At 38.6% G+C, this 22,187-nt stretch overlaps 1 protein-coding gene across 1 annotated transcript in view; it reads left to right on the plus strand.

Annotated features, from left to right (window-relative positions):
- Positions 1-22,187, plus strand: part of LMBRD1 (LMBR1 domain containing 1) — a 120,387-nt gene that overhangs the window by 78,893 nt on the left and 19,307 nt on the right. Inside the window, exons 10-14 of the mRNA XM_036871758.1 lie at positions 8,193-8,257; positions 8,613-8,715; positions 9,283-9,387; positions 11,046-11,195; positions 12,559-12,637. Coding sequence (XP_036727653.1) covers positions 8,193-8,257; positions 8,613-8,715; positions 9,283-9,387; positions 11,046-11,195; positions 12,559-12,637 — 502 coding nt within the window. The remainder of the gene's footprint in view (positions 1-8,192; positions 8,258-8,612; positions 8,716-9,282; positions 9,388-11,045; positions 11,196-12,558; positions 12,638-22,187) is intronic.

A 22,187-nucleotide genomic window follows, 5' to 3' on the forward strand; every position in this document is an offset into this window, starting at 1 on the left:
AATTCTTTAGGCAGCTGGGGGGTGGGGTGGGCGTGGTTTTAATAAGAAAGGCTTTGAGTCTTCTGTTTCCTAAAAATAATCAGCCGAGATTAATTCTCTTGCCAGAGGGACACATTTTCTGGTGGCAAAATTTCCCCCCCAGTACTGTACCTAAGTAGAGCATATCAGTCATTTGCCTCCTTGTTTAAATTTCTCCCTAAGTGTTTTATTCTTCTAGATACTTGTTTACAGGATGAGATTTAAGTAGTTGCCTTCTGCATTGATAAGAGTTTCTAAAGATTTGGTCATCACCCTCTTCCACCTTCACAAATGGAGCTTTCCCTTATAAATGTAAATATCTCTTGAAAAAGGGTAACTGTCAGTTTAAAGAGCTTCTGTTTCTGCTGTTTCTTAAAAATAGCTTAAAATAATTCTTAAGCCAAAGAGGCATATTTTAGGGTGGAGAATTCTGCTCCTCTTTACCAATAACATTATGGTATGGATATTGAAGTTCATGTAAGGGTAAAAACCCACTTGTAAATGACCTAACCCATCTTTACACTGGCATAGCAGTAAGCCTCAAGTGCGTAGAAAAGCTTGGACTGGGTCTTGGATATCAGTGACTGATCAATACATAACCTTGTTTGTTATGTGTTTGTGTTTAAGAACCACTGACATAGTGTCGATTCATCAACATTGAACTTAGGACCAACAGCAGTATAACTCATGCCTGAACAAAACTAGCACATATGTTTTCTCAGTAATCATAGCCTTCTTAGTCTTAGGAACCAAACAGCACTTCAGCACTATGCTTGGGGGCCATTTTAAACAACAAAGTTACCAACAAAAAGCACAAAAAAATGCAAAGAATGTAGCACTCAGTAGACCACTTACAGGGTACTTGTTCGCAGTGTGAGAGCTGAAACAAGAAAGCAGAGCGTGGCCTGGTTCAGCCTCAGCTGGGAACTTGCGCATCGGGTGACTTGGAATTTTTACCTCTCTGCATGTATCCGCAAAAGACTGCCAAGGGCCACATGTATTGATTTTAAGGTCATAAATAAATTTTAGTGAGCAGAGAGCTTGCAAATGCCAGATCTGCAAACGAGAATCAACCGTACTTATAAGTAAAAACAACAACAAAAATCCCCAAATCCACCAAGTTTTCTCTCCAGCTCAATCTGGGAAAAATTGCATGGTAGAGAGAAGAGAAGATTTGGAGGTGGGCCTAAGATGGATCTTAAACCGCCCAAAATTAGGTGAAATAAGCCAGTCACAAAAAGACAAATACTGTATATGAGGTACCTAGAGCAGTCAGATTCGTAGAGACAGAAAGTAGAATGGTGGTCTCCAGGGGTTGGGGGCAGGAGGTGTGGGGAGTTGTTTAATGGGTACAGAGTTTCAGTTTTGCAAGATGAAGATAATTCTGGAGATGGGTTGCACAACAGCGTGAATGTATTTAACACAACTAAACTGTACACTTAAAAATGGTTAAGATGGTAATTTTATGTTATTTGTATTTTACCACTATTTAAAAAACCAGAACCAGAAATGGCCAAAAAGCAGGTAGAAATGAAGAGAGTTGAACTCAGAGGGGAAAATGGGAGGAAAATACGCTTAATTTCAGAAATGAAAACAAAATTACAAGGTGTCCAAAGGAGAATAGAATCAAATAAAATTTAGTAAGGGGAGGCTTTGAAGAAAGCCAGAAAGATAACCAAGAGAAGGAAAACAAGATGAAGTAAAAAGGATCAGAAAAAGAGTGTTGAAAGAGAAAGAAAAACTACCTGTGTGTAGTGGTTTCCATGCAGTAGCAAAACAAAACAAATTAGCAGAATATTGAAAGGCGTAATCTCCCCCAAAACACCGAAAAATAAATAGACCTGAATCCACGTGTCATGGATATTCTGTCGTGGTCCGAACGCGGGTTGGAAAAGAATTTCCAGACCCAAGGCAGAAGGTAAAGAAGACAGGATTTATTAGAGGGAAGGGTCACTGCCAGAACAGCAGGCCGAATTCCTAGTAGTCCCGGAGAGTAGAGCCCGAACATGTGCTGTTGATCAGTTTTTATAGCCAGAAAACAAAGGAATGGTCCGAGGTGAAAATTTCGTTTACATATTGGTCGAGGCACATACACCTTCCTTCTATAGGGTGGAAGTGGGACGGGGCAGATGCCTTTCCTCATTTGGGACAGGTCCCGTTGCCCAGGTGGGCGTCGCCCAGGTGGGCTCAGGAATTTCATAACCATGGCAACATGGGGCGGAGGGCGAGTAAGAGTCCAGTAGGGGGTGGAACGCTGACACTTTTTCAGGCAGGGTCATCCTTTGTCCTTGAGGCACCATTGTCCTCGGAGCACCACATATTCTATTTCATGAATAGACATGAAATAGACACTTTGTACCTGGGAAAGTTTATGTGCAATTTCCTAGTAAAACTGACTTCAAAATTAAAGAAAAATCCTCAAGATTTCTAAGAAAAAAAAATCAACTCACAAGGGCAACATTGCTGGACTTTTTAAAAAAAACATGCAAAGCAAGGCAGGAATGGAGGAACATTAGAAACAAACAAAAAACCTCAATGAAAATGTATGAACTGTCGACTGAAAAAAAAAACAAAACACACACAACGTGAGAGTTGTGAGTTAAGTTTTATTTGGGGCAAAATGCAGACTATAGCCCCGGAGACAGCATCTCAGGTGGCTCTTAGAAACTGCTCGCAAGAGGTGGGGGGAAGGGCGGTATTCTATACGGTTTTAGTGAAGGGGGTACGTGTAGTCAAGCACACATTTAGGCAGAGGCTCGCTGCTAGTCGTGAGGAGCAGACATCACCATTGCTGATTAGTGCTTTTCTAGATACGAGGAGATGCAAGAATCGGGCTCATAACATTGTCTCCAGAAAATATCTAACCATCTGAAGACCTGTTCTGCCCGTTTTTCCCAGAGCACAGAGGGCCTCCCTCCTGATCTCCACCCTGAACTCCTTTCAGGGGGTGTTGAAGGTCAGCGGCTGCAGCGGTTTGTGACTTAGTCCTTGTAGAGGCAGATGGCAAGTGCCAGTTTTTAGTTGGCAGAACCAAGGAATTGATATTTAGCCAAAATAGCCTTTAGAAAAACAGTTATGGAATTCTGTACCCGTGAGCTCTTTTGAGAAATCCACGCGTTGCCAAGCTTTGACCAATTAAGAGGTGAGAACATAAACATCAGCGAAGGGAAAAATGGTCAACATGTAATATTGTAGGTCTGTGGAGAGAAGGTGTGGGCCAGGGCAGAGAATAAGGCACAAACATACGTGCTGATGAATAGAAATAATGTAATTAAGAAGGGGGAGAAAGAAAAGTAGAATTTCTCATAATTATTGTGTAGGCAATAGGTAGGAGTTGGACACGTAAAAACTAATGAATTGTTTAGTAAAGGAATTAATAAGGAAATGGGGGCTAAGGGCGCTTGAAAGTTTAAGTACACTAGAACAAAAATATAAACCCTCTTAACAAAAGAACTAAAAATCAAAGAGCAAGGAATTCACATTAACTGGAGAAAGAAACATGGGAAATATACACACAGTTATCAAACAACAAGATATTTTTGAGACGAAATGTGTTAGTCATATCAATAAATGTGAATGGACCTAACTCACTATTAAAAGAAAAATTTTTAATTTTCCTCAGAAAGCAGGGTATAACTATATCCTAAAACAGTGATTCACAAAGGCTAAAAATGTGTATTGAAAGATATACTGAGCAAATGGAAACAATAAGAAAGCAGGTAATGATCGTGCTATTAGACAAAGTAGGATTCATGCCAAAAAACGTTAAATCCAACAAAGAATCACTATCACTTTTTGTGATAGACAGAATGCCTCTCTCTTCCCCCAGTGATGTCCACGCCCTAATCCCTGAAACCTGTGAGTATAATATACACGAAATGTCAAAAGGGACTTTGCAGATGCAGTTAATGTTATAGACTTTAAAATATGGAGCTGATCCTGGATTATCCTGATGGGCCCAATCTAGTAGCACAAGTCCTTAAAAGCAGAGAACTTCCATGGTTAGAGTCAGAGAGATGTGCTAAAGTAAAGTGTAAGAAAGAGACATTCAGAATGTAAGACTTGAGCTGCCATTACTGATTTGAGGATGGAGGGGATGTGAAAAGGAATGCAGGAACTGAATGCCCTCAAAGAACTGAGAGGCTCCCAGCTGATAGCCAGCAAAGAGGTGAAGACCTCAGTCCTATGACCTCAAGGAGCTGTATTCTGTTACTCAGACTTGATCATCTCAATCGATTTATCTTCAAGTTTAATGATTCTTTTCTCCTGGCTTATCAAATCTGCTGAACTTTTCACTTTGTTTTCTAGTGAGCTTTTTGTTTCAGTTTTTATATTTTTCATCTTGAGAATTTCAGTTCACTTCTTTTTTTATAATTTCTATTTCTTTGTTGATATTCTGTATTTGGTGAGAAATTGTTCTCATAATTTGTTTTAGTTCTTAAGACATGCTTTTCTTTAGTTCCTTGAACATATTTAAAATAGTGGCTTTAAAGTTTTTGTCAAGTAAGTTCAGCATCCTCAAGGACTTCCTCAAGGACAGTGCCTATTGATTTTTTTCTTCTATTAGTCTCACTTTCTTGCTGCTTTGCATGTCTCTTTAATTTTCTTTTTTTTTTTTGGTTAAAACCTGGGAAATTTTAAATAATATAATGTGGTAACTCTGGAGATCAGAGTCTCCCCTGGATTTGCTGTTATTACTCTTTGTTGTTGTTTGTTTAGTGACTTTTGTGAATTAATTCTGTAAGTCTGTATTCTTTTTATTTATTTATTTATTTATTTATTTATTTATTTATTTATTTATTTTTGGCTGTGTTGGGTCTTCGTTTCTGTGCTAGGGCTTTCTCCAGTTGCGGCAAGGGGGGGCCACTCTTCATCGTGGTGTGCGGGCCTCTCACTATCGCGGCCTCTCTTGTTGCGGAGCACGACTCCAGACGCGCAGGCTCAGTAGTTGTGGCTCACGGGCCTAGTTGCTCCGCGGCATGTGGGATCTTCCCAGACCGGGGCTCGAACCCGTGTCCCCTGCATTGGCAGGCAGATTCTCAACCACTGCGCCACCAAGGAAGCCCCTGTATTCTTTGTTGTGTGTAGTCACCGAAGTTTCTGCTTGGTTACTTTAGTTAATAACTGGACGAGGATTTAAACACCTAGAACCAGTAAGTCTCCCAGTCTTCGCTGAGGGGCTGAGTGTGAGTGGAGACATGACTTCAGCACCCAGGCTGACTTACAGTGCTGCCTTTGCCTGCACTTCCTGCTCCTGCAGACAGAGCTTCAGGGTCAACCACAAGTGGACATTTAGGCCTCACCTGTCTCTCCTGAGCATGCACAGGGCCTTCTTCATTCCCAGGAATATGTGGAAACTTTTCAGAGCACCTGTGGACATCTCATTCCCTGGGTTTCCATTTTAATCTCTTTAGTTAGTTTATTTTTTGCCTGACATTGACTAGCTCTTGTGGCCATGAAGTTCATTGGTTGCCTGTAATTTTTTGACAGGCACTCCTACAGAAAAGGAATTTTTGCACTGTGAACTCCAGTTCAGGCCAAACATAGACAGTCTTGCAAATGGGATCTTCCACGGAATTACCAGGCGGGTCGAGTAATGGCAGTTCTCTGGGAAGGAGACTCTGAAAGAGCTGCAGCCCCTTTCTTACAGGCCATCTACCGTGCACGAGAGAGGAGGGATTGGTACTAGAGCAAGTCGGAATGCCACAGTGCTCTGTGCTCTTACTGAGATTCAGCCGTTTTTCTTGAATAAATGCTCCTAGATTGTTGCATGCCTCTGGTTAATTTCCATAGCGTTGAAAAAGTTGATTCTGACCATTTATGCCAGTTTTCTCATTGCTTTTAGGGGGGAAAGGATTTTCGGAGGTTCTTATTCTGTTACCTTTGCTGATGTCATCTCTTTGGCTTAATTTTTATTTTAAAACTGACACTATAGCTAGTGTGGAATATGTAGCATTTAGGTCAGCCCAGGGTGGTCACCCCTGACATTCTGGAAGTAGTAACTTAAGTCCTTATATATAAATATATACAGTTTCCTTGGTCTTTATAAAACATTTATCTTTTTAATATTTTTTCTTTGTTTTGTAAGTAGCTGTGATTAAACAGTCTAACTCTGGGTCATTCATCTCAACAGACTGGGAAGATACTTAAGGATTTTCTTTTCTTTTCCTCCCCCAAAACGGAGATCAGGGGAGGGGAATGTTAATTTCTCCTGCTATCTCTGGGTGATGTTCCTCCTCTGCTCATTGGTAGTTGGCAGCTGTACTACCTCATGCTACAAGCTATTTCTTATCAACAGGCTACTGGGAAGTAATATGTTTCCTCAGTGTAAGGATATTGTCTCCAGTTCACTTAGGCATCAAGTGCCGTGCTCAAACCTAGTAGAAAAAGGTTGTGTATGCTACTAATAAACTTCTGTTACTATAAAGGAGTCACTTCAAACTTATTTAGCAATGAAACTTTTTTAAAATAAATGAATGCTCACGTGAAACCCAGTATGTAAAATGGATACATGCAGGGGTTTTTATTTCAAATGATGCCTATAGTCGTTTTTTGGTTTTTTTTAAAATAAATTTATTTATATATTTGTTTATTTTTGGCTGCATTGGGTCTTCGTTGCTGCGCGCGGGCTTTCTCTGGTTGCAGCGAGCAGGGACTACTCTTTGCTGTGGTGTGCGGGCTCTAGGCACATGGGCTTCAGTAGTTGTGGCACGTGGGCTCAGTAGTTGTGGCTCGCGGGCTCTAGAAAACAGGCTCAGTAATTGTGGCTCACGGGCCCAGTTGCTCCGCAGCATGTGGGGTGTTCCCAGACCAGGGCTTGAACCCGTGTCCCCTGCATTGGCAGGCGGATTCTTAACCACTGCGCCACCAGGAAGCCTAGTGTTTTTGGTCCTCTCTTGCCAAGCTGCCTCTTCCAGTGAGCTCTAAAGGCACTCTTTCAGAACTGAAGAGTTCCCTAGAACAAGTCCTAAAATTTATTTCCAGATTCATCTTTATATGCTGGGTAGGATAATGGGTTGTTATTCTACTTTTTTTATCCTGTCAGCATTCTAAAATATACTCAACGATCATGTGAAATAAGATGAAAAATCTCCTTAACATTCATGATGTTTTCCATCTATTCCTATCAATTCCAGGCAAAGGAGAAACCAAAACACTTAACTGTACTTAATAGGAATCTTCCTTTTGGCTCTCGCCAAACATAGACTTCATCCCTTTTTTATTCTGAAATTTTATTCCTTAGAGACCCAGTTCCAATCATTGTTTTCCTTGTTTTCTGTGGTCCTACTATAAAGTTCATATGCTATCCTTTCATACTTCATACATACCCTTTCATACTAGAAAGTTCATACTTGAGTACAAGGGAGTGTACAGTGCTTATTACCACATTCTTCCACAGAGAGAGTTCTACCTGACAGTTCCTTCAGTGCCGTTAGTACTCTATTTCAAGAATATTATCAGTTATATAGACTTTTCTAGGCTGTGGTATAATTTATTTATAAGGTATACACAGCTGACCCGTGAACAGCATGGTTTGAACTGCTCAGATCCACTTACACATGGATAATTTTCAGTAGTACATATTACAGCACCGTGCCATCCGCAGTCGGTTGAATCTGTGGATATCGCAGTGGGCCGACTGTAAGCTCTGTGCAGATTTTTGACTGGGCAGAGCGTCGGTGCCTCTAACCCCTGCGTTGCCCAAGGGTCAGCTATATAGTATCTCATTACTTCTGTGAGAAAATGTTCCAAGTTCTCTGTTTTAACAACAGGTTAACATAACCTGATGAGTTTCTTGGTTTTGGTTTTTTGTGTATGTGTATTAGTCTTAATGTAGTTTTCAGCTAACTTTTTATATTTGAGTATAACTGAATATAAACCTTTTATTGAACCTAGCAAAGAGCCTCATTTGTTTATTTACCAATGAAAACTTTGAAATGCATTGTCTCTTTTGTGTTTTTGTTCTCAAATAGTCTCATAATGAAAATTTAGATGACGTGTGCCTAGGATTATATACTAAATGATTACATATTAAATTAAAATGTATCTTAGGTCATTTTTTTTAGATCATTGTCATATACTAGTAACTCATATTGAGCATAATGGTTTTGTGCTTTTAATATCAACTTCAGAAGTATATTTTAATGATTTTTTTTTTTTTTTTTTGCTTTTAGATCATTTGGGGAATATTTTTCATCTTAGTTGCATTGCTGTTTATAATTTCTCTCTTCCTGTCCAAGTAAGTACAATAGACACATTTTCTAAAGCACTTACACACATCCTATGATATTATACATTTTCCACGCTGAATTCCATTAGTGTAGCCTGTTCATCTTAAGTAGCTATTTTACTTGAAGTGTTCTATAGCATTAACTCAAAGAATGACTAAAAAGCCCCACTAATAGACAGTATTTCTTTATTCTGTATCAATTGAACAATATCTGTAAGATATTTAAGTGAGGTTTAATTTGTTATCTGTGGTTTTCTTTGACTCCATGAGTCTGCATGCTTAAGTTATGATGATATTCTTTCTAAAGTAACTGAAAATGTGGTGCAATATATAAATTCACTCTTTATACATTTTTTTGTTATAGTTTGGATAAAGCTCTCCATTCAGCTGGAATAGATTCTGGTTTCATAATTTTTGGAGCTAATCTGAGTAATCCACTGAATATGCTTTTGCCTGTACTACAAACAGTAAGTAAAAAAATCATCCATTTTATACTCTAGCAAACATTGTCACACTCTGTCAAATTATTATGTTGACAAACCTATTAGTACTTGGAAGTATATGCCTGTGCCCTCTGCTGATTTGGCTTTTTATTTACATATAACTTCTATGTTGATATGTTGCTTTAAAAATTATTGCATTGATGTATTACTGAACTCTTACGTTATACATAACTTGATTTGGGGATACATTATAAGACTTGGGGTGAACTTTTCCAAGCACTTCCCGTTTTTACTTTTTAACGAAGTCCTTTATTCCATATATAAATGTAATTTTTAGTTTAATTTGTTATAGGATTTTTCTTAGGATAATGATACTGAACAATTTGGTAATAGTTTGGTAGTTTGGTAATTGTTTCTTGGAGGTTTTTTTTTTTTTTTTTTTTTTTTTTTTTTTTTTTTGCATTATCAAAGTAACCTGATCAGGGTTATTTTAAACATTGCCAAATATGAACAATGAATTTTCAGTTAATTTTACATGACTTCTAAAGCCCTTATTGTTTGTGTATTAAGTTTAATTTTATCTTTTTTCAGGTGTTTCCTCTTGATTATGTTCTTATAACAATTATTATTATGTACTTTATTTTTACTTCAATGGCGGGGATTCGAAATATTGGCATATGGTTCTTTTGGATTAGAGTGAGTATATATTACAGTATCATTCTGATTTTTTCATCATTTTGTGCATAATCTCCATTATTGCAAATTATATTAGATTTATAATATAGAAGTTGTAAATATCTTGATACCAAAAATGGAAATACTGGCTTTTTCACTTCATGTTAACATAAAAGTGCTCTTCGTCTACAGGGACGATTTTGCCCTCCCGGATACATTTGGCAAAGTCTGGAGATGTTTTCAGTTGTTACAGCTAGGAGGCGCTACTGGCATCTGTTGGTTAGAGTACAGGGATTCAGTTAAACATCTTGCATTGCACAGGGCAGCCTCCCACAGCAAAGACTTATCCAGCCGAAAACATCAGTAGCGCCGAGGTTGAGAAGCCCTGGGCTAGAAGTTCTATTGTTTTCCTTAGTGTTGGGCTGCATGGAAACACACTGAAGCACAACTGGATGCATGGTAGCTCAAAAGATGGCCCTTACTCCTGGGAGTGAAAGATTACTGTATGTTTGGAGAAAGGGTTATTTTCTTCTTAGAGTCACCTTGATATAAATTAAGAATTTTAGAACAAGATACATCATCTTCATACTTCCAGCTGTGGGTAAAATCCACTTAAATAGTGGCTTGAACTAATGAAAGACTTCTTGCTGTGGAAAAATTTTTAAAATCTAGCATTGCTTCAGTAGCTCAAAAATCAAGTCTAATATCTCTGGATTCCTCTTGGCTTCTCCCTCATGATTGTGATGTGGCTGCTTCAGCCCCATTTATTCTGTCCATGTTCCGTAAGGAACAGGTAGCTGGGAGAAGTGGTGACACCTATATCAAAAAGCAAGGCTTTCCCAGAAATCCCCAGCAGACTGCTTTCCTTTTGACGTTTAATGTTTTATCACTACCAGCCACTACTAGGCGTAGGGAAGCTGGGAAATGTACATTTTTAGGTGATCATATCCCATCCAGTATTGGAGTCCTATTACTCTATACTGTACTACAATCTAGTAATAAAACAGGGAGGTGCTATTTTAGTTGCTAGAATAAAAGTGTGCTCTGCCGTTGAAATGAAGCCCGTCACCAGTCTCCTTCTATCTGTTACCACATGTTTTAGTTTCCCTCCTGTATGGATGCATGTGAAGGTAGCTGTAGTCAGATGAACATAAATTACCATAAACTATATTATAGTTTTATAGTAGAGTATAATATGAGGATATCGTATTTCATGGAAATGAGTATTTAAAACATGTGACATGTCTGTCCTTGGGAAGTAATATTATGTAAAGCTCAAATATATTACTAATACTTACAGTTGAAACTCCTCTAATCTTTAGATAGAATTAAAAGTAGTTCTCAGTTCTTCTTAGCTCTAGGAACTTCTAACAGATGCTCTTACATAATAAGTTTAGAAGATTTTTCTGAAACAGACCGTGTGAATACAAATATATTCTCTAGGATTTGAGTTTTTAAAATAAACATGGATCTGAACCTAAAAGCTTTACAGGGAAAGCTTTGTTATTCTTTGTTATTCTTATAATTATCTGGAAAGATTAAGAATGCTTAGCATTTATTTTGGGAAAAAGACATGGTGGATTGAACTGTGTTCATTACGCCCTAACAAAGGAGTGGGACTCAGGCCCTTCACATGAAACGTGTTGCTGAAGTATCGTCGCTGTGCTCTTTTGTTGCAGCTGTATAAGATCAGAAGGGGTAGAACCAGGCCCCAGGCGCTCCTGTTTCTCTGCATGATACTACTGCTTATCGTCCTTCACACTAGCTACATGATTTACAGCCTCGCTCCCCAGTATGTTATGTACGGAAGCCAAAACTACCTAATAGAGGTAAGTGCACACTTTAAAAAAAGTCATTATTTTGATATTTTAAGCATAGTGAAATCTAAAATCAAATTCTGATTTGTGAAAGCTAACATAAAATATTAGCTCATCAGGTTAAACTGAATATTGCTAAAACTAGTTTTTCATTCCATTTGTCAGCATGTGTATATTTGTTTCATACAAGTTCTTTTTAAAAATAACACTGAATTTCATTACCGTAGTTCCTTAAATGGATCCCATGGTGCCAAGCTACTGAGCTGTATCTCAGCACTTTGCTAAAACTCATAATATTTACTCTAAAATAATATTTTAAGTAAGTTTATTAATATGGCTCCCCAAAAAGTTTTGGGGTGCAGAAAAATATGTCCGCTCATTGGTACCATGAATCCCATAGGAGAGGCTTTATAACTATTTTATTTGTACGTAACTATGCTTTCTCTTAACATGACAGGGATCCTCGTACCTGTTACAATGATTCCTTGGTGTTGATCTTTCAAAAGCCAGCTGTGATTCCTAGTTGTACCTGGAGAGCTAGTTTGAATATCTTGACAGCTTAAAATATTTTGACCATATCTAATTCAGCCTTTGTTTAGTTTCCTTTTCCTAAAATATCTCTTGCTCTACCTTCTAACAAGTCAAATCAAATCCATGTTTCAGGACCCAGTTCAAGCCTTACTTTAATGGAGTTTTTCATTATTAATCCAGTCTGCCCAGGTCACTCCTTTATCCTGTACTTCCTCCATTCTTTCTTTAATATGTAATTAGGAACAAACAAACAAAATCTAGTAAGCACATCAGACCTTTAATACCATCCATAATATTGCTAAGGATTGAGAAGTTAGTCCATTGAAAAATATTAAGTAACAATGCCAGGGGATCAAAGATAAGGCACGATCATAATGGAGGTAACGAATGACACAAGTTTGGGAAACAATGCTAGAAGGTCACCTTAGTCATTTTTTTCATTTCTTATACCTTTTATTCTCTTCTTGCCTTATCTCCTGCACCTGGTTCACTAGGTCATGCTTATAAAACATTCTTCTATGAATGAATGAAATAACGTCATGCTTTTGCATGGATGAATGATATTCTTTTCTTGTTCCACAGTGGAAAAATAAGTAGGCTCTTTCTCTGGGCAGAAGCTCTGTTGTTCAACACAGGGCCTAAAGATTGTTGTAGGAAAGCCCTAACGTTAAATTTACCCTAAATCTTTTTCTTCTAGTTGCAATTTTATGTAATTTACCTTTTAGAATATTAGCTAGATGTAGTTTAATAGAAAACAGTATAAAGTTCATAAAGTGATTAGTTTTTAATCAAAATATATTTATTAATATACTATTTATATTTTAACTATATTTTCATCTTTCAGAGCAATATAACTTATGATGCCCATAAAGGCAATTCAACCCTTTCTGTGCCAAAGAGATGTGATGCAGATGCCCCTGAAGGTAAAGTAGCTTTTATCACCCATCTTAGAATTTATAGCTCTGTGAGAAAAGATGTGTCTTGCATTTTGGTGTCTTAATCATTTGATGCATTTGTTTTAATATGTGGTGACAAAGGAACTTCCAGCAAGAAGACCTTGGTCTCTTCAGTAGACTATCTCGGTAATTTAATGGTTTCCATTAGGGAAAGTATCATTACAAAGTAGTTACTTTTGAAGAACAAAACGTAGTTATTATTTATCACGTGTACTAGTATAATGAGAAACATTCTAAATGTCTTTTTTCATTGTTCTTAAAAATTTCAGGAGAGTTTTGGTGGTATCTGCAATTTTTAGGACTGAGACCAAAAGTACCTATGACCTAGAACGACTTTTGATCCATCCAACTCTCGTTACTTTAGTTAATAATAATAATGTTAATTATGACAGTGATGAACTATTAAGAACATGTAATTGTGTTTCAGACACTGTGCTAAGTATTTCGTGTGTATTCTGACAAAAGCTCTGAGATCCTGTGCTCTTAACCTCTGTGAATTTTGAGACAGTCTTTTTTTTCTGTTTTCTGTGTGCTAAGATGACGGTTTTTTTCCCTTTGAATATTATAGTATGCTGTTCTGATTAAGGATTCTAAGTTGATTCTTTCAGGATTCGCAAAAATTTTTTCTACTTTTGTCTTCAAAATGCTTTTATTTCAGGGTAAAGTCATATGTCAAATATAGTATATTTCTTGATAAATCATTCAGGGGTACCGTTATGGAAAAGATAAATTTGGAGTTTTTTACCAGGGTCAACTCTGGAATGTGGTAGAGTAACAGGAATAGGTACAGAGTCCAGGGTAGCCCAGCGGAAGAAGTAAGGAGCTCTCCGTGGAGATCACTGGGGGGTGGTGGTCTTCAGAAAGCAGGGCTTCAGAAAAGGGAGAGCAGAGCTGCCTCTCAAGGTGTGAATGAAGAATTTACCTGGTCTGTGCATCAAGGGGAGGCTGTTCTAGGCAAAGGAACAAAATGCTCAAACGAAATTCGCTTAAACTGTAAAGTTTTGTGTTCCGGCGAACGTAAAGCACTGTTACTGTTTTGTTGTTCTAATTCTGGAGGGGTGTGGGTTAGAGGGAGGGAGAAAATGGGATTGCAGAGTTAGGACTCAGGCCCCGGAAGGCCTTGGAAGAGTTCTAAGCAAGGAAGTTGAAACTGTGGTCTGGTTTGTTTTCAGTAACTTTATTATAACAGAGAGAACGGGTTGGAGAGGTTGAGAGCAGAGCGTAGAAATCGGCTGGGAGAGGCTGCCGGCAGGGGCTGTGTGCAGTCATGCGGGCGAGATGGTGAGAGCCTGGAGTAAACAGTGGTCTGGAGGGTGTGAGATGAAGAGAGAAGCAAGAGGATTTCTGCTTGCTTGGGTCTGAAGCAGTGGCAAGGCAACAGAATATTCTAGAATGGCCCTCCAGTTACTGAATAATGGGGTAAATTTTGGTATCACCAAGCTGAGTTAAAAATGGATACTAAGATTAGAGAAGAAATGTAAGAAATGATTAGTTGACTTGAGATGTCTCACAGATCTTGAGGTGGAGATTTCGTGGGCACTTGGATATTTACGTAATGAACTCAGAAGGTAGAGAGTGAGGAGCGTGGAGACCGGGGCTCGGAGGAGGATGGCTATCCAGGGGCAGGCGGGTGAAGGAGGTGTGGGGAAGGGGACTGCACAGAGGCGGTGGAGGCGAAAACTAAGTGCAGTGAATAAAAAGAGATATAAAGCTGTGACTGAGTTTATATTCTTCACAGAAATTATTTGTGGAGGTTGAGAGGGATTGGATGGAAACTAGAGAAGGCGTGCAGGGTCAGGAGAAAATCTTTTTGTTTTTCTTTTTAAATGAGGAGAGACTTCAGGGATGATGGAATGGAATTAATGGAGCAGGAAAAGTTGAAGAAAAATATCAGAAAGGATGAATGATGGGCCAGTATCGTCCAGTTCTGGAGGAGATGGTATTTAGAACATCAAAGACTGAATGCTTTAGATAGAAGGAGGGATACCTCTTTCCCTAGAACAAGGAAGGAAGCAACAATATGGACTCAGATAGTAATTTCTTAGGGTGAACAGGAAGTTCTATATGATTGCCTCATTTTGCTGTGAAGTTTGAGTTCGGTCATCTGCTGAGAATTGTGTGGGCCATTGGGCACCAAACTGAAGAAAGTGGCAAAAGTTTTGATCGGTGAACAGAAGAAGGATCTGACTGAAGATAAGTTCGTGATAGATAAATATGTCAGGGGCCAGAGATGAAATTATCTGTCTGTATTTTTGTTGAACAAATCGGTACAGCTGGTACCATTCTCCATCATTGCCTAGGCTGTCTGGGAAGGTGGGTGGAAGGACTGAAGTAGAATGGAAAGCCAAGGACAAGCTGAGAGCGAGAGAATGAGGAGACCTACCGCAGAGTCCAGGGTGTAAGGGAAAGAAGGGAAGAGACTAAACCTGGGAGAAAAGAATAAATCAAGAGATGAGATGGGAAAACAGACATGAAGAAGAAATAGTAATAAAAGGTTTCTATTTTTTTTAACATCTTTATTGGAGTATAATTGCTTTACATTGTTGTGTTAGTTGCTGCTGTATAACAAAGTGAATCAGCTATATGTATACATACATCCCCATATCTCATCCCTCTGGTGTCTCCCTCCCACCCTCCCTATCCCACCCCTCTAGGTGGTCACAAAGCACCGAGCTGATTTCCTGGTGTTATGCGGCTGCTTCCCATTAGCTATCTGTTTTACCTTTGGTAGTGTATATATGTCCATGCCACTCTGTCACTTTGTCCCAGCTTACCCTTCCCCCTCCCTGTGTCCTCAAGTCCATTCTCCATGTCTGCATCTTTATTCCTGTCCTGCCCCTAGGTTCTTCAGAACCATTTTTTCTTTAGATTTTATTATAGGTTTCTATTATAAATAAATATGACTTGATTTTCCAGCTCTACTTTTGTAATGAGTTTAGTCCCAGATTTTTTACTTTGAAATGTACATACACATGTCACAGTAGGGTTGATAGTTGAAATGCTTTGGGTTGTCGTTTTTAGCTCAGTGAAAATAGAATGAAAAATTACTGTTGAGTTGATTTGTAATTTTTTTTTAAGAGGGCACTGATCTTGAAGATCTAAAATAGGTTCTGTTTCTTAAATTGTTATAGTAGTATTGAAACCTTAGCAGAAAAGCATTAAAATTTCAAAATTAAGTTGCACTGGTAAAGGGCTTTAAAATGCCCTTATATTGCTGAACTGAGTGAATTTTTATGTTATAGATCAGTAAGTTTAGTTAAATCATACCCTTGGCCATAACTTTTTTATGAATCACATTCAGTATTTTTCTTTTTCAGTCAAATCTAATTTATAGTGGCTTAAATCAGGGGTCCCTAGCCCCAGGCCACGGACTGGTATCGGTTCGTGACCTGTTAGTAACCAGGCCGCACAGCAGGAGGTGAGCAGCGGCCGGCAAGTGAAGCTTTGTCTGTATTTACAGCCGCTCCCCATGGCTCGCATTACCGCCTGAGCTCCGCCTCCTGTCAGATCAGCGGTGGCATTAGATTCTCAGAGGAGCGCAAACCCTACTGTGAACTGCGCATGCAAGGGATCTAGGATGCACGCTCCTTATCAGAATCTAATGCCTGGTGATCTGAGGTGGAGCTGAGGCGGTGATGCTAGCGCTGGGGAGCGGCTGCAGATACAGATTATCATCAGCAGAGAGGTTTGACTGCACAGAGACCATCATAAATCAGTTACTTGCAGACTCATATCAAAACCCTACCAGTGAGTGGCAAGTGACAGTTAAGCTGCTTCTGGTGGCAGGCTTTAAGTCAGAATCCGACACTTATTTTAGTCTGTGCCTGGCCTGCCCATTATTTTATTTACCACTTCCATCCACGCCTCTTTCCTGCACTGCGCCCTTGTCTCAGTCACAGTTTTGGTAAGCCCACAAGATAACCCTAGGCAAAATGAGTAAAAAACAAACGTCGCTGGAGAGCTTCTTTGAAAAGGGGGAAGGACCCAATGATGAGACAGAAGACTCTTAAGACTGCCAACAAAAAGAAAGCTGCATTTAAAAGAAAATACCAAGAGTCCTACTTAAGTTATGGGTTCATTGCAACAGGTGATTCACATTCTCCAAGCCTGCTTTGTATAACATGTGGTGACCGGCTATCCAACAAAGCCATGAAACCTTCAAAACTGCTTTGCCACATGGAGACCAAGCACCCTGCATTAAAAGACAAGCCTTTGGGGTTTTTCTAAAGAAAAAAGGTGAACATGAAGAACAGAAGCAGTTATTGAAGGCCACCACTTCATCACATGTGTCTGCACTGAGAGCGTCATTCTTAGTGGCTAACCGCATTGCTAAAGCTAAGAAGCCCTTTACTATTGGTGAAGAGTTGACCCTGCCTGCTGCTAAGGACATTTGTCGTGAACTTCTGGAGAGGCTGCAGTTTAAAAGGTGGCACGTGTTTCTCTTTCGGCTAGCACCATAACTAGACGAATTGATGAAATAGCAGAGGATAGTGAGGCACAGTTAGAGAGGATTAATGAGTCACCGTGGTACACAGTCCAGGTTGACGAGTCCACCGATGTTGACAACAAGGCAACAATGCTTGTTTTTGTGCCATATATTTTTCAGGAGGATGTGAATGAGGGTGTGTTATGTGCACTTTTGTTGCCAACCAACACCACAGCTGCAGAACTAGTCAAGTCTTTGAATGATTACATATCAGGAAAACTGAATTGGTCATTTTGTGTCCGTATATGCACGGACGGAGCGGCTGCCGTGACTGGACGGCTTTCTGGTTTCACTACTTGGGTCAAAGAGGTCGCTTCTGAATGTGGGTCCACGCACTGTGTCATCCAGAGAGAAATGCTGGCTAGCCGAAAAATGTCACCTGAACTTAACGTTTTGCAGGATGTGATTAGAATTATCAACCACATTAAAGTACATGCCCTTAACTCACGTCTGTTTGCACAGCTCTGTGAGGAGATGGACGCAGAGCACTCACGTCTTCTCTTATACATAGAAGTGAGATGGCTTTCTAAACGTAGAGCACTGGCCAGAGTTTCTGAGTTAGGAGAGCCGCTCCAGAGAATTCTTTTAGAAAAACAGTCACCACTGGCAGCACATTTCAGTGACACAGAATGGGTTGCAAAACTTGCTTACTTGTGTGGCATATATTCAACCTGCTCAACGAACTCAATCTGTCACTTCAGGGTAGAACAACCACTGTGTTCAAGTTGGCAGATAAAGTGGCTTCATTCAAAGCCAAACTGGAATTGTGGGGGGCGACAAGTGAACATTGGGATTTTTGACATGTTTCCAACATTAGCAGAGATTTTGAAAGAGACGGAGCCAGGGCCTTCTTTCTCCCAGCTGGTGCATGATCACCATCTCAGCTTTCAAAAGAGTTTGAGCATCACTTCCCAACCACAAAGGACCCCCAAACTGGGAAGGAATGGATCCATTACCCATTTGTGAATAAGCCAGGTGAATCGAGTTTGTCTGTATTAGAAGAGGATCCACTGCTTGAGATGGCAAATGACGGTGGCCTTAAAAGTATGTGTGAGACAACTTCAAATCTCCATGCGTTCTGGATTAAAGTCAAGGCGGAATATCCTGAGATGGCCACAAAAGCACTGAAAAGCCTGCTTCCATTTCCAACATCCCATCTTTGTGAAGCAGAGTTTTCTGCAATGACAGCAACCAAAATGAGATTATGGAGTAGACTGGACAAAAGCAACACACGTCGGGGTTCACTGTCTCCCATCCCCCCCAGATGGGACCATCTAGTTGCAGGAAAACAAGCTCAGGGCTCCCACTGATTCTGCGTTATGGTGCGTTGTGTAAGTATTTCATTATATATTATAATGTAGTAATAGAAATAAAGTGCACAATAAATGTAATGCGCTTGAATCACCCCCAAACCATCCCCCCCACCCCCTGTCCATGGAAAAATTGTCTTCCACGAAACCGGTCCTTGGTGCCAAAAAGGTTGGGAACCACTGGTTAAAATGACCTCCTTTGAACTGTCGAATATTTTTGTAAAACATTTTAGTTGACTTATTCTTTGAAATGTTACTTTGCAGTACAAAAACATACCCTTTAGGTTTATGGCTTTATTTTTCCCAGTATTTTTTTGGTTCTCCAGCTAATCTCTAAAGTCAAATTTGCCTGTGCATACTTGGAAGAGGATGGTAGAAATATGACCATTGAATTTGGGGTGGCAGGGTAGATTTTTTAAGAGAATACTTTAAACAAAAATGATGAGGGGCTCTAAGAGAACTCTCCTTCCCCAGATTCAAAATTAAGATGGCTTTGGGGACTGCTGCTCATAAAGAAAATATTAATCCTACTAATTCATATATAAGGAGATGAAAATTATTGAGTTTTAAATGTTAAAAGTTTTCTGAAGTGATGGAGAAAGATGAAGGAGCAGGTTAGAACGTGAGGTTTGACGCATAGGGATGGGGATGGGGTGGTAAGTGTGGTGACAGAGCGATGGTGCAGAATGCATTCACTGCACGCTAGGAAATGTCAGCGTGCAGAGGAGAGACGCACCACTATTACCTGTGACATTTTAGTGGGCACAGTGACTAGAGCAGATAATACTGTAATATAAATACCCCATAAGGTACTTGATGTCACCTTCGTTATGTACCTTTTGCAAGTAACAGAGTTTTGGAGAATGATTTTTAGATTATGAAACAAAAATTATAATTTAGAGTGTTATACTTAGAATTATTTTTGAGGAAAGGTAATCTCCTTAAAAGATGTTAAAGCAGTGATTTCTAAAAATACATATATTGATCTCTTACCATTATTAAGTGCATTTTATAGACTTGTTTTTCTTAAGTAATCTTGCATTCATATATGTGGTGGTCTGGCATTTATTAAATGTTATAATGTTTGAGAGTCATCTAATACTTAACTATTTGTTAAGGTTAAGTCATCTAATACTTAACTATTTGTTAAGGTTTTTTGTGTTTAAAATGATCCCTTAAACAATAGGATGATTTAGCAGATTTATAAAGAATGCCTATCATACTATGTTCACAAAGTTACCTTAAAACAACAATATTACTTAATTTATCCTTACAGGTAATGCATTGTTTATAAGTCCAAAGTGAGTCAGCTGAGCAAATTAGAAATCAAGTTTTAAATTTTATATGCTAATATGACAAAAGGACTTTTATTTACATTCTTAGTTTCACGTTCTTTAATTGCTGCTTAATCTAATGAGCATTAGTACACAGACAACTTATATGTTAGTGTGAATAAAATAGTTAAAACAGACACAGAATTATGAAGAGCAACATAAATATACAGAAATATTTGAGCCCAAATAGGAAGATGAATGATCCGTGTCCCTTTGTGGACAAACAGAAGAGAGTACTGGGGTAGATTCTGGGAAGGAGAGAAGGCATCAGAGGAGACACATATACCACAGCCCCTGCCTTTGGAAAGCAAACAGCCTAATGGATTTGGATATGAAAATAAATAATTGTAATAGAAAAGTAAATGGCAAGCTATAATGAAATTACAGACAAAATGCTATGGGAAGGCAAAAGGGGCTAATGGTTTTCTCTGCAGTGTAACTTTTTAACTGGGTCCCAAAGCATAAGTTAAATCCAAATGAACAAACAAAAAAAACTGGAGGCTATTCCAAGCAGAGAAGGAACCTGCATTAACAAGGCATAAAAACAAATCTACTTGGCATCTTACAGAAAAAATAAATTGTGGCAGGAGCATTGAGTATTTGGGGAGTACAGTGAGGGATGAAGCAAGATAATATATTTCCAAATGATCATTTTTAAAAATCTATGAACCCAAAGTCTTATTTCTGCCATCCTATTTATTACTTTATCATTCCTTGGAGTAAACTTGTGTTGTCTTATTTGGACATTAAAGCAACTGGAAATGGGATGATCTGTATAAATCAAACTGGATTTTTGTGGATTAGTCTGGTTAAGTATATTTGTTAATATACGTAGCCAGCCTTAAAAAATCATTGAACGATCTATGGCTTTAGATTTTAGCTTTAGGATATAATTTTACTAGGACAAATGGTTAAGATGACTCAAGTTAGCTGATGATGCTAAAATAGAAACTGATGTGTTAAACTTTAAACTACGTGAATTACAAAAAACTGATTTAAAATTAAAGGGCTAAAGCAGGGTTAAAATTATACTAAGTACAAAAGGAAAAGTAAGAATTATTTTGAATAACTAAAGATAATGTTAGAGTAAAATTAATAAAGTAAAATGTGCATTGATATCTTACTTTAGAAAGTAGTTGAACACTAAGTTCTGGAGTAAACAAGCCCATTATCAAGGAGTGACTCAAAATACATTCTCTATAAATAAAACGTGTTTACCAAGCTGTTTTGCTTTTGCCAATGATAAAAGTGGGTTGACTTGTTTTCTCAGAACCTCAAGTACCTGTCCTTCTGCAAACTTTTATCTAAGATATTATGTCAGTTAGAGATAGAGAATCTTTTCCCCCTCATTTTCTGTATTAGAAGTATAGAAATGGAAATACAGGCTACAAAGAGACACTTAAGTTGTAAACAATTTTAAAAATATAAACTAGAATGTTAAAGCAAAAAAAGGGAACTTTAGTGAAGCCATCTAACTGGTTTAATACCCCTTTTCTGCAGATACAGATACTAAGGCCCTAAGAGATAAGTTAAAAGTTGATAGTATGAGACTTGGGACTATAATGCAAGTGTCTGGATTCCAAGTCTCTTTTTTCTACATTTCACATTTTTGTGTTTTGTTTGCATCATCTGTCCTTTAATTTTAAAAACAAAAGGGTGTTACTGCTTTTTTAGTATAATGGAGACAGTCATTTGAAGTCACAAGGAAATCAAAGTCACAGACAATATAAAAGAAAATCAGAGGTCAAAGAGCTTAAACCTAGGTTATTTGAGAAGGAAACATAAGTCTGGACAATGAGAGATGAACAGAATACTAAAAGCATTACAGGATCCAAGGTACTGCTGTGTGCAGAGATCATTCGTGTGGATGCTTCAGAGAGATATTCACCAACTAGCCAATCTTAAACCTTTGAGAATGCAGTTTCAGTTAGGGTAGTATGGGCTGAAGTATTAGAGAATTAAGTGAAAAGATTTAACTGTGAAGAAAATTCCTTTCTGAATTTGTTTTTTGTTTGGGATTTTTACCATGCTTTCTAAATAGCCTTAACAGTCCCACATATAAGTGGCACGCGGACTGAAAGCATGAGGGTATTGCTGAAAGTTGTATATGAATCTAAGTTTTAATATGATACCATACGGAAGTACATTCAGGAGCTTGCTGTTGGGCTGATGCCTCTTGACTCTTTTTGCAAAGTGAGTATATTCTTAATTCCACAGATCTGTTTCCCTCATTCATGCAGTGAGGGAGAACATGGGGTTCTGGTTTGAGTATTTTGGGTTGAGTCCTTTGTTGAACATCCAAGTACAGATCTTGAGTTGGCAGTTGAGTCGGGTCTGGAGATCTGGAGAAGTTTATGCCGGGTTGGCTGGGGCAGGTGGGAAGGAAA

The sequence above is a fragment of the Balaenoptera musculus genome, chromosome 12, assembly GCF_009873245.2.
Source record: "Balaenoptera musculus isolate JJ_BM4_2016_0621 chromosome 12, mBalMus1.pri.v3, whole genome shotgun sequence".
Classification (NCBI taxonomy): domain Eukaryota; kingdom Metazoa; phylum Chordata; class Mammalia; order Artiodactyla; family Balaenopteridae; genus Balaenoptera; species Balaenoptera musculus.